The sequence below is a fragment of the Monodelphis domestica genome, chromosome 1 (assembly GCF_027887165.1).
Source record: "Monodelphis domestica isolate mMonDom1 chromosome 1, mMonDom1.pri, whole genome shotgun sequence".
NCBI classification, from domain to species: Eukaryota; Metazoa; Chordata; class Mammalia; order Didelphimorphia; family Didelphidae; genus Monodelphis; species Monodelphis domestica.
The window spans coordinates 38,749,576-38,764,996 of NC_077227.1; the positions used below are offsets into that span (position 1 = coordinate 38,749,576).

Consider the following 15,421-nt stretch of genomic DNA (forward strand, 5'->3'; position numbering starts at 1 on the left):
TGCTTCCCCAGTGCTTAGCCCAAATACCTAATACCTCAATCAATAATAGTTATTGCTTACTATATGCCAGGCACTGTGCTAAGAGGAGATAAAAGACCATCCATGCCCTTGAGGATCTTACAATCCAATGTGGGAAACAGCATTCAAATAGATAGATACAAAGAAATATATATATATATATATATGTATATATATATATGTGTGTGTGTGTGTGTATACATATATACATATATGCAGGATAAATAGGAAATAAATAGAAGGAGGGAATAAACAAGAATTAAAAGGGAATGGGTTGGATTTTAGTAAAAGATTGGATTTTAGTAAGGACTTAAATGAAGCCTGGGAGGTCGTTGGAACCAGAAGGGAGAGCATTCCCAGAAATCAGAGGCAGAGAAAATACCCTGAGATATAGTGCCATTCCTAGAATGGCCACAAGGCTTGTGTCACTGGATGGAAGACTAAGTATGGAGGAGTAAGGTATAAGAAGATTGGAAAGGTGTGAGAAGACTAGGTTCCAGATGTTTGTTTGTTTTTTAATACCTAAGGCATCATTTTGTATCTGATCCTAGAGGCACTAAGGAGTGTTGGGATGACATGGTGGAACCTATTTTTTAGGAAAAGCTCTTTAGGGGCTGAATGGCAAATATATTGGAATGGGTCCTTAATAAATATTTGACTTTACAAAAGCAGCAACAACACAAATCACTAAAAGGCTACTGAACTCAGTTTAATTGCAAAGAACAATCCTTGTTCTTGGAAAACAGATTAAACAAAGGACATGGGTCTTCCCTCTCAAAAGAGAGATAGAAATTAAGTACACCTGTACTGGCATGGGGCGGGGAAAGACTGTTACATGTGTCATAAGACAAAGTTGCTTTATTAGTTTTTGTTTTCCTAATGGTTTCTCTTATTTTTCAAAGAAGAGAACCATGTGGAGTGATATAGTATAGGATGGGGTAAAATTGGGGAGTAATTGGATTTTTTAAAAAGGCAACTTTAAAGCTTGTCATATGAAATGACATTTAAAATAAAAATTACTCCATAGTTGATGATTCAGTCATGTAATAAACAGCTGTATGGTACATGAAACAGGCTGATTATATGAATAGCCTAAAATTAGAGTTCGTTGGCCCAGGTTTTCACTTACATTAGAAAGAACAGGTTTGGAATTCAAGACAAAATTAATGGAATGAATAGCATTTAGCTTCAAGGGGCAAAAACATAGAACAAATCAATCCAGTTCTCCAAAGTCCCTATACCATGCTTCCAGGCAATCTTATGACCTTCCAGAAATGGCTCAGATATCCTTATTGAATAAGTATAGAATGCATTAAGTGTCTGGTCTTTAGAGTCTCACATTTAAAAGTTCAGAACAGGAGGTAATACATCAATAATTATAGGACAAGATGGAGAGTTTTATAAATTGCTATTTACCATCCTTCTGGGACCTCATATGGAACTTTGCATTGTCTTCCTCCTATTCATTATTCATGATATATGTCATTTTATGCTCATATATGTTTGAATTTTATATTCTCACCAGACTGTAAGCCTCAGAAGGGCAGACTACTATATAAACTTCACATTGCCCATTTTGTAACTACACCGGGGCTAAGTACAATACTCTGTGAATTTTAATCACTTGAATTTATGTGATTCATTGAATGAATCAATGAATGAATATCACCACATTATAAGATTCCTGTAGCTGTCCCACAAGACATCCTCTGAGGGGCAGATGCTGAGCATCTGGACTTTAGTATATCAAAAAAAAAAAAAAAGCAGAGATCTCTTTCCTGAAACAAATACTTTATTTGAGTCTCCATTTCCTCATCTGTAAAATAGGCATAATAATATTTGTTCTGCCTATGTCACAAATTTTGAAAGGACCAAAGGAAAAATAGAGATAAAATGCTTTTAATATTTGGCTTCCTAAGGAATCAATAATCATCTCATTCTTTCAGTGGAATTCGGTGGGATTCATTCAAATCCTTCAACACTTTTAGTCTGGTTCACACATTAAGTCTTAATTATATTCACATTTCTACATATAGTGCCTAGTTACATTCATATGTAAATAGATAGGCACATATTTATAAATATTTTCATATATATAGCCTTGCATTTACTAATTGCTGCCCACATGATATTAGTTTTATCTCTCCAATTTGAATATAAAGTATGTAAATTCTACAACCACCTCCACTTCCTCCATGCTCTTTCCATTTCCTCTTTGCTACATCCAATGCATTTTCTTTGTAAAGTTTCTAGGATTACCCCTTCCTCTTCTATTTCTGTGGCTTCTACATAGACCAAGCTCTTATGACATCAGGCCTGGATACTGCAAACACATTGTAGGTGATAGTATTCTTAGATGTTAATATTCCCCTTCTGATTCATCTCTAATAATGAAGTTGCCCCTATTGATTCTAAATTCAAATTTTGGGCTTATTATCAAGTTACCTGAGTGACCTAAGTCAAGTCCTTTTTGGTCACAATGTTCTTACATATAAAATGAGATTCAGGGGGAGAGAGAAAGAGATAGTGACAAAGAAAGAGACACAGAGAGTGTGTATGTGAGCATATGGGTTAGAGAGATGAAGACTAAGTTTTCCTTATAGCCACTTCTTTCTCTCTCTTATTGTCCACATTTTTGTGAAGTCAGTGACCATATATGCTTTATTTCTTGGAAAATAACTTCCAGAGTTCCTTATTGTACTTTGTACCTTGGTGTCTGATCTTTAATTAAGGAAAGGAAGAATTTTCAGATTTATTTTTCCAGTCCAAAAATCTATCCTGAATTCCTGTCACAAATCACTAACTACTTTTTGGACATTTTGAACTAGATATAGAATTAATTCCCCCTCCTATAAACCCTGCCATCTTTCTTGCACAAAACTACTTGCCTATTCTGTTCCTTTTCCTTAACTATCCCTCATACCTGGAATGTTCTTTTCCCATTTGCATCCTGGGTTCCTATAAGAACCAGCTAAAATTTCACTTTCTGCAAGAGGTTTTTCACAGTCCACTCCCCAACCCACAGCATGTGATTTCCCCTTGAGATTAAGTCCTATCTATACCCTATCAATTTTATATGTACATAATTCATTTGAATATTGTTTCCTCATTTAGAACCTGAGCTCACTAAAAGCAAGGTCTGTATTTCTACCTGCCCCCCCCCCAGTGCCTTATATACAATGTACATTTGATTATTGCTTCTTGTTTTTGCTGTTGATGAAGATGATGACCAAGGATGGAGGGAGAGAGGAAGGAAGGTAGAAAAGAAGAGAAAAAGGGAAAAGGGAATATGGAAGAAGAGAGGTGATGAAAATAGAGATACTCTTGTGTACAGAAGATGATACAGTGCCTCAGAGACAAAGAAAGCAATTTCCCAGACCTCCCTTGGTGCTGCTGCTGTGATTTCCAGTTTCTTGAGATCTTTAATGGATTAGGAAACTCAGTCATTATATATTAGAAGTTAATGGTGCATCCTGTTTTTATATTGATTCTCAGCAGCAAATATTTCAGAATCACAAATTCCCAGAGCTGGAAGGGATTTTAGTGATCATGGTATCCAACTTCCTTATCTTAAAGGTGAGAGAACTGGGACCTAAAATAGTTGAGTGACTTGTTCAAGGTTACATTGGTAAGAAATGACAAAATCGGAATTCAAATATAGGTCCCCTCACTTTAAATCCAATATTCATTTTATCACATTACTAATGTTCTGTCCAAAAAAAAAAAAAAACAGTTTTTCTCCTGGTTTGGCTGCTGAAGCCAGGGATACTAAAGTCTTTTTACTATGCAAACTCATTCAAATATGGGATGGGGCTGGCTTACAATGATGGAATGAGCCAGTTGCCATGCTTGATCCTGTATCATTCAGTACAAAAACATTTATTAAAGTCCTGTGTTCTAAGCACTATTGTAAGCACTGGCAACACAAAGAAAGGCAAAAGACAATCCTTGTCCTCAAAATGTTCATAAATAATGGGAAGAGTCAAATAATGTGTGTGTGTGTATATATATATATATATATATGGAAATAATCAAAAGAAGAAAGGCAATAGACATAAGAGGGATATGAAATATTTCATATAGAGGCTTCAAGGGAGCCATGAAGCAGAGAGGAGAAGGGAAAACTTTCCATGAACATAGGGACAATCAGCAAAAACATCCAGAGTTAAGAGATGAAGTGTCTCATTTAAGAAACAAAAGTAAGAAGACCAGTGTCATTGAATTGAATAGTATATGATGTGTGGGGGATAGTGTGGAGGGATTGGTGAACAGTTAATAGGGAGCCACTGAAGTTTATTGGTTTTACCTGTCCTTTAGGAAAATCATTTTCATGCTCGAGTGGATTGGACCTGGGATAAATATCTTGATTATACTTGCTTTTCATTTGGATCAAAAGTTAAAAGATTTTTGCCCAATTATATGGGGATAAATATGCTAATCTAGGTGATATGGATGAATATTTACAAAAATATAAATTGCCTAGGTTAACAGAAGAAGAAATAGAATTCTTAAATAATCTTGTAACAGAAAAAGAAATTGAACAAGTCATCAAAGAACTCCCTAAGAAAAAATCCCCAGGGCCTGATTGATTCAAAGGGAATTCTATCAAACATTTAAAGAACAGTTAATTCCAATACTATACAAACTATTTTACATAATAAGAAAAGAGGGAGTTCTACCAAATTCTTTTTATGACACAAATATGGTACTGATTACAAAGCCAGGCAGGTCAAAAACAAAGAAAGAAAACTACAGACCAATCTCCCTAATGAATATAGATGCAAAAATCTTAAATAGGATACTAGCAAAAAGACTCCAGCAAGTCATCACAAGGGTCATCCACTATGACCAGGCAGGATTCATACCAGGGATGTGGGGCTGGTTCAATATTAGGAAAACCATCCACATAATTGAAGATATCAACAAGCAAACCAATAAAAATCACATGATTATCTCAATAGATGCAGAAAAAAAGCCTTTGATAAAATACAACACTCATTCCTATTGAAAACACTAGAAAGTATAGGAATAGAAGGGACTTTCCTAAAAATAATAAACAGTTTATATCTAAAACCAGCAGCCAACATCATCTGCAATGGGGATAAACTATGAGCCTTTCCAATAAGATGAGGAGTGAAACAAGGATGCCCATTATCACCTCTATTATTTGACATTGTACTAGAAACATTATCAATAGCAATTAGAGAAGAAAAAGAAATTGAAGGTATTAAAATGGGCAATGAGGAGACCAAGCAGATGATGTGATGGTCTACTTAAAGAATCCTAGGGAATCAACTAAAAAAGCTACTGGAAATAACTTTAGCAAAGTTGTAGGATACAAAATAAACCCACATAAATCACCAGCATTTCTATATATCTCCAATAGATTTCAGCAGCAAGAATTAGAAAGAGAAATTCCATTTAACATCACTCTACACCATATAAAATATTTAGGAGTCTATCTGCTGAGACAAACACAGGAACTATATGAACACTTTCCACACACTTCCAAAACACTTTCCACACAATTAAAACTAGATCTAAACAACTGGAAAAAATGTCAACTGCTTATGGATAGGACGAGCTAACATAATAAAAATGATAATCCTACTTATTTACATATTTAGTGCAATACCCATTGAACCACCAAAATTTTTAAAATCAAGGAATAATATTTGAAATTGACCAAATTAAAAATAATAAAATTAAAATTAAAATTAAAAAAAATTTCCAAACTTATAAAAAAAGTTAAAAAAAATTCATGAGGTTAAAGAAATGGTCAAAAAGAGATTAAGCCTCTATTTTCAGCAACAAAATGCTTTGAAGGAGGTGGGACTTTGTGTTGTCTGAACCATGTAGATTTATTTTATGTTTACTTGCAAAAAGTCACAAGAAATTTGTTATATACTTACTGAATAGTCCTTAGTCTGCTCTCCTTATTATAATGAATATTTGAAGGGAGGTTAACCATGAGAAATGGATTGCTTCATGAAGGAATAAATTCCTCATTGCTGAAATTCTCCAAATGGAAGATGGATGATGATGTGTTATGTTGTACAAGATGCTCCTACTCAAGTTCGGGTTGAATTTAGTTTATTTGTTTTTATGTTAGGGGCTATGATTTGTACTTGAAAGGCTAAAAAAAAGTTAGTCAAGATCTTTTAGTCAATATTATTTAATAGAACAGAAAATGGAAGCTAAGAGAAAAGCCTACTGTCAAACAGAGCCTTGATATGAATCTATATCTTCTGTCCACAGGTCCAGCTCTCTTTATCCCACTGCCACATGGAAATCCATTGACAATTAATCAATAAGTTTATATTAAGCATCAAATATGCACCAGGCCTGATGACCACAGATAAAAAGATTAAATAGTCCCTACCTTGGAGGAATTATAACCTATTGGATCACTTCAAACACTGACATTCTATGAGTCTATGCTTTTCTGTTAATCTTTTTTATCTAAGTGTCTAATTTGGGCTACTATTTATAAAGTCAAAGAATGCCCTATTTACTGTGATGTTTGCTGGGATTCAAGTGGAACTTGCCCTGAGATAATTATGGGATTGAGAAGAGGCTAAACACAATCTATCACCTACATTCTTCCTACTCCTAGCCCAAGATTTATCTGAAATAAGGGAAAATATGGGAAGATGGTCTAGTCATCGATGTTCCAAGTCTTTGCCCCCTTTAACTACCATTCAAATGTTATAACACTTAAAGTTTTCCATATTCCACTGAAGGAAAGAGAGAGCTGGCAGAAAAAAAATGGATATTTAGAAATAATTGCTTCTGAGAGAAGAGAAGAATTTTTAGGTATAAAGGACAGGAAAGAATTTATGAGAGAACATGAGGATTACTTATTTAGAGCTTGTAATAAACAAATGTCATGTAGATCAACCCATCAATTTTACAATTGATTAAAGTCAGGCTCAATATTGAATGGCTTGCCCAAGATCACATGTGTATTCAGTGACAGAACCAGTATTCAAAATCAAGTACTCAATTGCCAAAAATGATGCTTTTCTCACTGTTCTACAGTGCCTAACATTAGCAATAGAAAAACCCAGGAAAAGAAAGCCTTTCCAATGAACATCTGGATGGGTTTGTACTGAAGCATCCCTTTTGGAGTCATATACTGAGGGGGGAAAAAGAAACAATGCTGTCCCAGGCCAAAAGAGAATATTCTGCTAATTAGGGAAGTATTTGTGATATTTCATTATAAAATAATCACATCAGGAAGGATAACTGGACCTCAATCTCTAATGTTTTTTGAGCTGCTCGACCATTTTCTTCTCTCCTTAAGAGAGAGAGTAATAGGAGTTTATGACTTAGATTTATAAAGAACATAATTATAACATCTTACTAGTTTGTGAAACCTGTTTTACATATATTGAGTATTGATCACTTTCCAGTTACAAGTATATTTATCTTCACTGTCTATCTGACTATTTCCTTGACACACGAAGATTTGATTACAAATATTCTTTATTGAATTATCTCATGGTGTAAACCTATCTATTTTGTTGCAAATATACATAGAAAATACAGAAATGGATTTACTGAGGTTGGAAAAAAAGGATGGGAAGTAGATAGCATATGTATCATGGATCTAACACACTTGAAAATTTCCCTAATACAGTTAGCTCATTTGTAATTTGAGTTTCAACAAAACTTTCCTATGTGAATTCATTCTCCCTATTGGAATATGAGCTCCATGATGGCAGGAATTATCGTGCTTTTCAATTTGTATAACCAGAATATAGCAAGATACTTCCACCTGATTCACTTACTGAATTCTTTCTCATTCATTCATTTTAAGTAAGAAAAATTAAGACTATTGAATCATGATTTTAAAATATTTTATTTTATCTCAGTTGCAACTTTTTTTCAACTATACATCCTGCATGGCAATTTGGGCTTTCAGACTGATTGTACCAGAAACAAAAAGTAAATAAAATGAATTTGGAAAGTGAAGCAAAGTGAGAGACAAGAATGACTAGGAAGAAGGCCAAGGGAGAGGGAGAGTTATGAGTGAAAAATAAAAAAAAAAAGCTTGGCCACAATTTAAGGTTAAACACTAAGGTTATTTTACATATATACCTTGATATATAAAAATATTAATGAGGTTTAATGGTGGTATAGAAAAGATAAGATCCTGAATATAAATCTTACTAATGCTAATAAAATATATAGTTAGATATTGTTGGTCTACAATGGCACTCTTATCAGGGAGGTATTCACTGTGTTATGGCTATTGCTTATGGATTGAATTTAAGAGAGGTGCCAGGTAGAATTTGTTACCACATCCCAGTCAGTAACCTGGGTAATATGGAGATGGAGATATGTAGGGAAAGGGCTGACGCCATCTTCCCATTCCCCCAAAGAATATTTCTGTACAAACATAAAGGAGGAAGTTGCCAGAGCCTGAGAAAGAGAGATGCAGAAAGGCAAGGTATGAAGCTTGAAGGCAAAGATGTGGAAGTGATGTTTGAGCATTTGGATATTGAAATATACCAATAAAATAGTGGCTTTGAAGCAAAAAGCTGGCAATGCTCGAATGCTTGAATGCTTGCTCTCCTCTGACCCACAGAAATGAAGTAACCAAAGAATAGTCAGAAAGCAGACCCCATCATTCCAAATGTAGGGAATGAAAAAGCCCTACTGAGGCTCTCAGGCAGTTATGGATGCCTTTCCTACTGGAGGAAATGGCAGCAATTTAGAGCCTTTCAGAACTTGACTCAACTGTGTAATTCACCCTGATGTTTTCCATTCATCAGAAGCCTGGTGTTTGCTTGGATTATCATGATAACAAATAACAAGGGTGGGAGGGAAAAAAGTAATAGATTTTATCCCCATACATTCCAGGAAGATTGTACCAGTCAACAACCTAGGGGTCTATGGAGGAAAGAAGCACCATGCTTCAATTAGGCCAAAAATTATGAACAATCATTAGAGAGATGGCTTTGTTTAATTCACTACTTCATCTTTTGTTTACTTTTATCAGTGATGCATTGAAATAGATGCTCATAGATATTTTTTATGTATACAGATGTGACAGAGAAGATATCCAAAATGCTTACACAATTGAAAAATTGTTTGAAGAATGTTATGAAAACTTTATGCTGCTGAATAGGTGTCTGATATTATTATAATTATAATTATTTTAGATTTATAGAAAAATAAATATATATACTGCAAAGCTCTAAGTAGGCAAGTTCTGTAGCTTCTACTATTGTGCTCCACAGTGCCTTATATAATTCTATGACTCAAGATAGAGCTGAAACTAGAATTAAGCACACATAAAGTAGAAAATATTGATGGGAGATAGAATGACAAAGGAAAGTCCAGACATTTTGAATATTGAAATATATACCTCCTGGTTATCTAAAGGTAGGGATTGTGTGACTTCATCTTCATCAATTGAATAAAATGTACTTTATGAGCTTAGTCATAACTACATTGAGGTGAACAGGGCTTTGATCCAGGATGTTGTGCTTTGATCTAGGGGATGAGATTGCTTTCTCCAAGGAATTTAGATGTCATCCAAAGTGGACCACATCTTCATTCCCCAATTCTAGGTCTTCCTTCAGCCGAAAATGTGCTATGTAGTTTAATTTCCTCTAGGTCACTCAGTTCAGGATTCAGTGGCTATGGTGACCATCAAATTGAACCTGCCTTTCCCTGAACCTTCCATATCAGGTTGCCCATTCACATTAAGGACTTTTATCTACATGCTAAGCCAGGTGACCCATCTACTCAGGCAATTCATTCAAATGCTGAAAGCCACATTTTCTTCACCTATAAACCATGGGGATTTGATAAATGACTTCTAACACATCTTCTAAATTTAATTCTAAAATCTTGTGATCTTTTATTCCTACTGAACACATTACTTGTTTGGTTTTATTAATGAACTCCTCTTACAAGAAATATAGTGTGCTAGGTGCTGTTGAGAACACTAGGGAAATGCAATGTCTACCAAGAAAGAGCTTCCAATTCAATTGAGACCTGGATCCAGATATGAAATGACCAGTGAACAAGATAATACCCTCAATACCAGCATTATCTCTACATATAAAACTCAGATGATTTTCTAAAATTGGCTCTTTATTGTGCAATAAGGAGAAGGAGTGGTGAATGATGAGAGAACAAGACTTCCATTTGGAAGACATCTAGGTATATTATAGGGAAGCTTTGAACAATATGGCAAATGGAGGACTTGAAAAAGTAGCAGTGGTTATTATCAGTTTCCCATCAATATCTCAAGCCATCAGTTGCTATTTTAGTATTTTCCTGTTCATATCTGTGCCATTCAAGATGTTCAATGGCTTTGGGCTGGGATTTTAGCTATTCTTTCTTTCCAAGAAAGTGAACTCTCTGAACAGAACTTGCAAGGTGGTGGAGGTAGAGTGTCCCAGGTGCTTTGTCTCTTTAGATACCCAGTAGAAATCCAATCAGTTAGCAAATGGAGTATATCTCCCACTGATAATATCCTGATGCCTCTCTGCCTTTCAGAACATTTCAGGACCTGTCCAAACAAATGGATATATCTTATGGCACAGTCAGAGACTCAGCTGTATATGAATACTTTAGAGCCAAAGGCACCAATCCCTTGGAACAGGACAGCACATTTGCTGAACTTTGGAAGACCATCAGCAAGAACAATGGAGCTGATAACTGTGTTTCAAATCCTTCTGAAGGCATCAGGAAGGTAAGAGGGGAAGCACAAAATGTATTACATTTCTCTGGTATAAGAAAGTTAGCAGGATATAATAATGATGATGGTGATGAGTGTGTTCATAGCATTTTAAGTTTTGAAAGCATTTTACATGTGCTATCTCAGATGATCTTCATAACAATACTGGAATACACTAAAGAGAGTGAGTAAATGAATTGCTCAGGCCACAAAGCCAAAGTAATATAAGGCAGGATTCAAAATCAGGACTTTCTAGTACCAAGTCTAGCAATTTACTCATACCACCACCTCGCTCCTCTGATGAAAAGATGGGTATACTAGAAAAAAGGAGATGTGGGTTCTAGTCTTGACTTTGCTACTAACAATTCATTTCACATCCATGGACCACAGTTTCCTTAACTGTAGAATTAACAGATTGTGTTAGAATGTTGCGGAGGTCCTTTCCATCTGGGAAAACAGAAAGCCCAGGCATATAAAAACAAGATAATTACCATTATGGATAGTTAAGGGTAAGTGCCAAAAGAGTGATAAAGATAATGAGTGTTTGCTTTCAAAAATAAAAAGTGTGATCACTCAAAAGTGGTGATTGAGAAAGCATAGTCAGAGAAGATGGAACTTAAAGGAAGGATAAATAACTGCACAGGGAAAAGCAAGTTTTAGGCATGAAAATTGTTTTTTTCTTTTTTCATGGGATAAGTGAAAGGAAGAGGAAATAAATTCTTGTTATGTGAAAAACTATAAAAATAATTTGAAATGAATTGTAAGGGACTGGATTTCCAGTTCTCTCAGTAAGATCTTGGGCAAGTTCAACAAAAATTTTAGGTCTCATTTTCCTTATCTTTGAAATAAATGAGTCAGATCAGATGCTATAGTATTCTTTTTAGACTGAAATCATTCATTGAAAGGTACACATGGTATTCATGAGAGAGAGAGAAGAGAGAGAGTGTGACCAAGTCAGCTGAGCTGATGTGGGGGAGTGAGTAAGAAATAGAGATAGAAAATTAGGCTTTAAATGGATTATGGAGGGCCTGAATATAGAATCATAATGAGTGGGGGACGTTTGGAGTTTTGCCTTTTCCACAGAAATCTGAGGTGGGGGAGCATATCTCATCCTCACACCCAATTATAGATTTTTGTCCCTGAGCCTCTGAGTATTCTTGTGACCCTCAGTGCTGAATGTGGAAAAACACACTTAAACTTCTAATATGTAGTCAGGTTCTATGCCTGTGATCTATCCTTTTTACCTTGATTCCTAGAGCTGATTAATCATGAAATCAACATGTTTCCCATATTTTCCTATCCTCTCTGTTCCGCTTTCTTTACAAATTCATTGTTAGGCTTGAACAATCATACAATCTCAGAACCAAGAGGAACCTCAGTAGTCAACCATGTCTGATGTGGGATCACCTCTTTACGTCATCAAAATCGCAGTCAAATGTCTTTCTTTTTTCCCTTTTCTTCCTTCCTTCCTTCCTTCCTTCCTTCCTTCCTTCCTTCCTTCCTGCCTTCCTTCCTTCCTTCCTTCCTGCCTTCCTTCCTTCCTTCCTTCCTGCCTTCCTTCCTTCCTTCCTTGCTCTCTCTCCCTCTCTGTTTCTGTCTCTCTGACTCTTCCTCCTCCTCTTCTTCTTCTTCCTCCTCTTTCTTTATCCTTCAGTTTCTTTTTTACCCTATTTCTCCTTCCTCTATACCTCCCCTTCCTCTCACCCTTTCCTTCCTTCTTACCTTTCTTCTCCTTCTGTCTTTCAATCTTCTATATTCCTTCCCTTTTCCCTCTATCGAACTTCTTGTGTTCATCATCATCATCATCTGGGCCATATAATGAACTCCCCTGTAAAATTGACAAGACTCCAAGTAGTTTGGACCCAACAAGCCAATCATTACTAAGGATGGAGAATGGAAATACAGAAGGAACCACTTAAATAAAGGTAATAGAGATGTATTGCATTGTTGCATTGATGAGCTCAGCAGTAGCCTTTTCAGACAATGAGCTCACTTTAATAAAGGCCCTATAACAGAAAACTGAATAATCAAATGTCAACTTGAACTCCAAACTTCTCATTCATGATTACACTGTAGATTCCATCCATAAACAACAACAAAATCTACCTAAGCACTTACTTTATAAAAATAGGGGGAGGGGGATCATCTGGAGGAAAACTGATCTGGAGGAACAAAAAGCTAAGAGTATCAATTGAAATAAAAACTGGGAAGGAATAGGATCAAATAGTTCCAGATCTTTAACCTATTATACAAAACAGCATTCATTAAAATGATTTGGTACTGATTTAATAAAAAGCAAAGGTTGATGAGTAGAACAGAGAAATACACAACATTGAGACACAAGGCTACTAGCCTAGCATTCAATAAATCCAAAGACTCCATTTACTAAAGTAAAGGCACAACATTTGGTAAAAATAAATAAAAAAAAGCTGCAAAAACTTAGAATAAGTCTGGAAAAATTTTGCCTAGATCAACATCTCACATTAATGCCAACATAAGCTTTAAATTGACATAAATATAGGTCATATTTTAAAAATGAATATGAAGAAGAAATTGCCTTTCAAATCAATAAATAGAGGTATATGAACAAACAAAAAAGAGTATCATAGAAGAAAAAATAGACAATTTTGATTTCACAAATCAAGAAAAGAAGTTTTGCACAAATTCAATACAACTGCATTTAATACATTTTATTTATTTCATTAGATAATTATAAATTTCATTAAAATTAGTATTCTTTTTTTTAAATTTTGAGTTCCAGATTCTCTCCCTGCTACCCTCCTGTACTCATTGAGAAAGCAAGAAATATAATATGAATTGTACATTTGAAGTCATGAAAAACATTCTACTAAGTTTAGAAGGCAGACAGTTAATCAAATGTGGGGGGGGGGGCTTTGCACCAAGATTCTATGAAAAAGGTATAATTTCCAAGATATGTGTAATTGATTCAAATTTATAGAAATGAGAAACATACCCTAATTGATAAATGTCCAAGTCAAAAAATCAGTTTTCAACAGTGGACATCTATTTATTTTTACTATCATATTAAACTACTCCAAATAGCCTCTCATTATAAAAATGCAAACTGAAACAATTTTGAGGTACCATTCTATACTGGTCACATTGGCAAAGTTGAAAAAAAAAGAAAAATGAAAAAAAAGGTTTTCTGAGTTCTAGAAAAAATAGGCACATTGATTCACTGTTGATAGAACTGTGATTTTATGTATTAAATTTGGAAACTTAGATATTTGTACCTGTGTTCCAAAAGATAATACACTTTCATACCCTTTGCCCCAGCAATACTACCTATAAGTTTATATCCTGAAGAGTTCAAGCTGTACTAAAATATTTCTAGCTTCTCTTTCTATATTGTAAAAGAACTGGAAACTAAAATGGAGTCTATCAATTGGTGAATTGCTAAACATATTATGAATGGAATGGAATATTTTGTTTTAAGAAAGGACAAAGTTGGGTTTCAGAGGAAAATGGAAAGACTTTCAAGAAATGATGCAGGTTAAAGTAAAAACAACTAAGAGAACATTTTCTATAATTGCAATAGCATTGAAAAAATTGTTTCAAAGACTTACAGAAATTATTAATGAAATGAAACATCATAGTGTTAAAGGACTGATGATGAAGCTACACAGTATCAGGCAAAGATATAATAAACCTAACAGACAAAATAAGATACACAATTTTGGACATAGCCAATGTGGGAAACTTTTTTTGCCTGACTATGCATGTTTTTATAACACTTATTTTTCTTCAGTAGATTGAGGTTGGAGGGAGAAAAACAAGGCTTATAAAATGTGAAAAAGTAACACCATCATTTAAATAATAAAAGAAAAATGAATATGGATGGCCAGTCAGAATCATCTTGCCAAATCCTAAATTAATCTAGAATTGGTCTTCCCATCCTTCCCACTGAAAGGAGATAAATTCATACTCCTTGGGGTTAGGTAGAACAATACTGATACCCGAACGTTTGTTATGATCATGGTCAGGGCTGTGATTTTCACTGTGTCTAGTTTTCATAAGGTAAAACAATATAGTGTATCCTGTGATCCAGAGTTTGAGACTTTATCACTGTTTCTATGTGAAATCATCCTAGTCAAACTGGCATAGAGCATATAAAAGAGGGAGAAATACATACTAAGAGAACCTTATTATACCTGCCCTCTGTCTGATGGGAGATCCAGGAAGTGAGAGAAATGAATTACTGGAAAAGAGAAAGAAAATCAGAATTTGAGGCTTGTGTACATAACAATCCTCTATATACATACACATACATGTACACACACTTCATGGATAATTTAGGATTCTGACATTTTCTGCTGATTCATAGACCAATGATCTCAAATAATCTCACTATTTACCACTGGAGAAAACTTCAACAGTAATTATATGTATATATATGTATACACACACACACACACATATGTATATATATGAGTGTTAAATATTAAGGTTAGACTAAATATATGAGTGGGGTCACCAAAATTAATATTTCTCAACTCAAAATTACTTTAGAGCATTATTTATTTATAAAATAGAGGGAAAGAGTTTAAGTAGAGAAATGAGAAAGAGAGTAGAAAAGGTAGCTATCTTATCACACTAGCTAATTACTCTGACCTGGACCAAACCAGACAGGGCTCATTAACTCTCCACCAGAGGACTTTTGATTGGAGGGGGTGTTGGTGAATA

The 15,421-nt window shown here is 34.8% G+C and overlaps 1 protein-coding gene across 2 annotated transcripts in view; it reads left to right on the plus strand.

Moving 5' to 3' along the window:
• Nucleotides 1-15,421, plus strand: part of GRID1 (glutamate ionotropic receptor delta type subunit 1) — a 1,152,573-nt gene that overhangs the window by 1,073,692 nt on the left and 63,460 nt on the right. For both annotated transcript variants that reach the window (XM_001363901.3, XM_056797312.1), the window contains one exon: nucleotides 10,537-10,732. In XM_001363901.3, coding sequence (XP_001363938.1) covers nucleotides 10,537-10,732 — 196 coding nt within the window. The remainder of the gene's footprint in view (nucleotides 1-10,536; nucleotides 10,733-15,421) is intronic.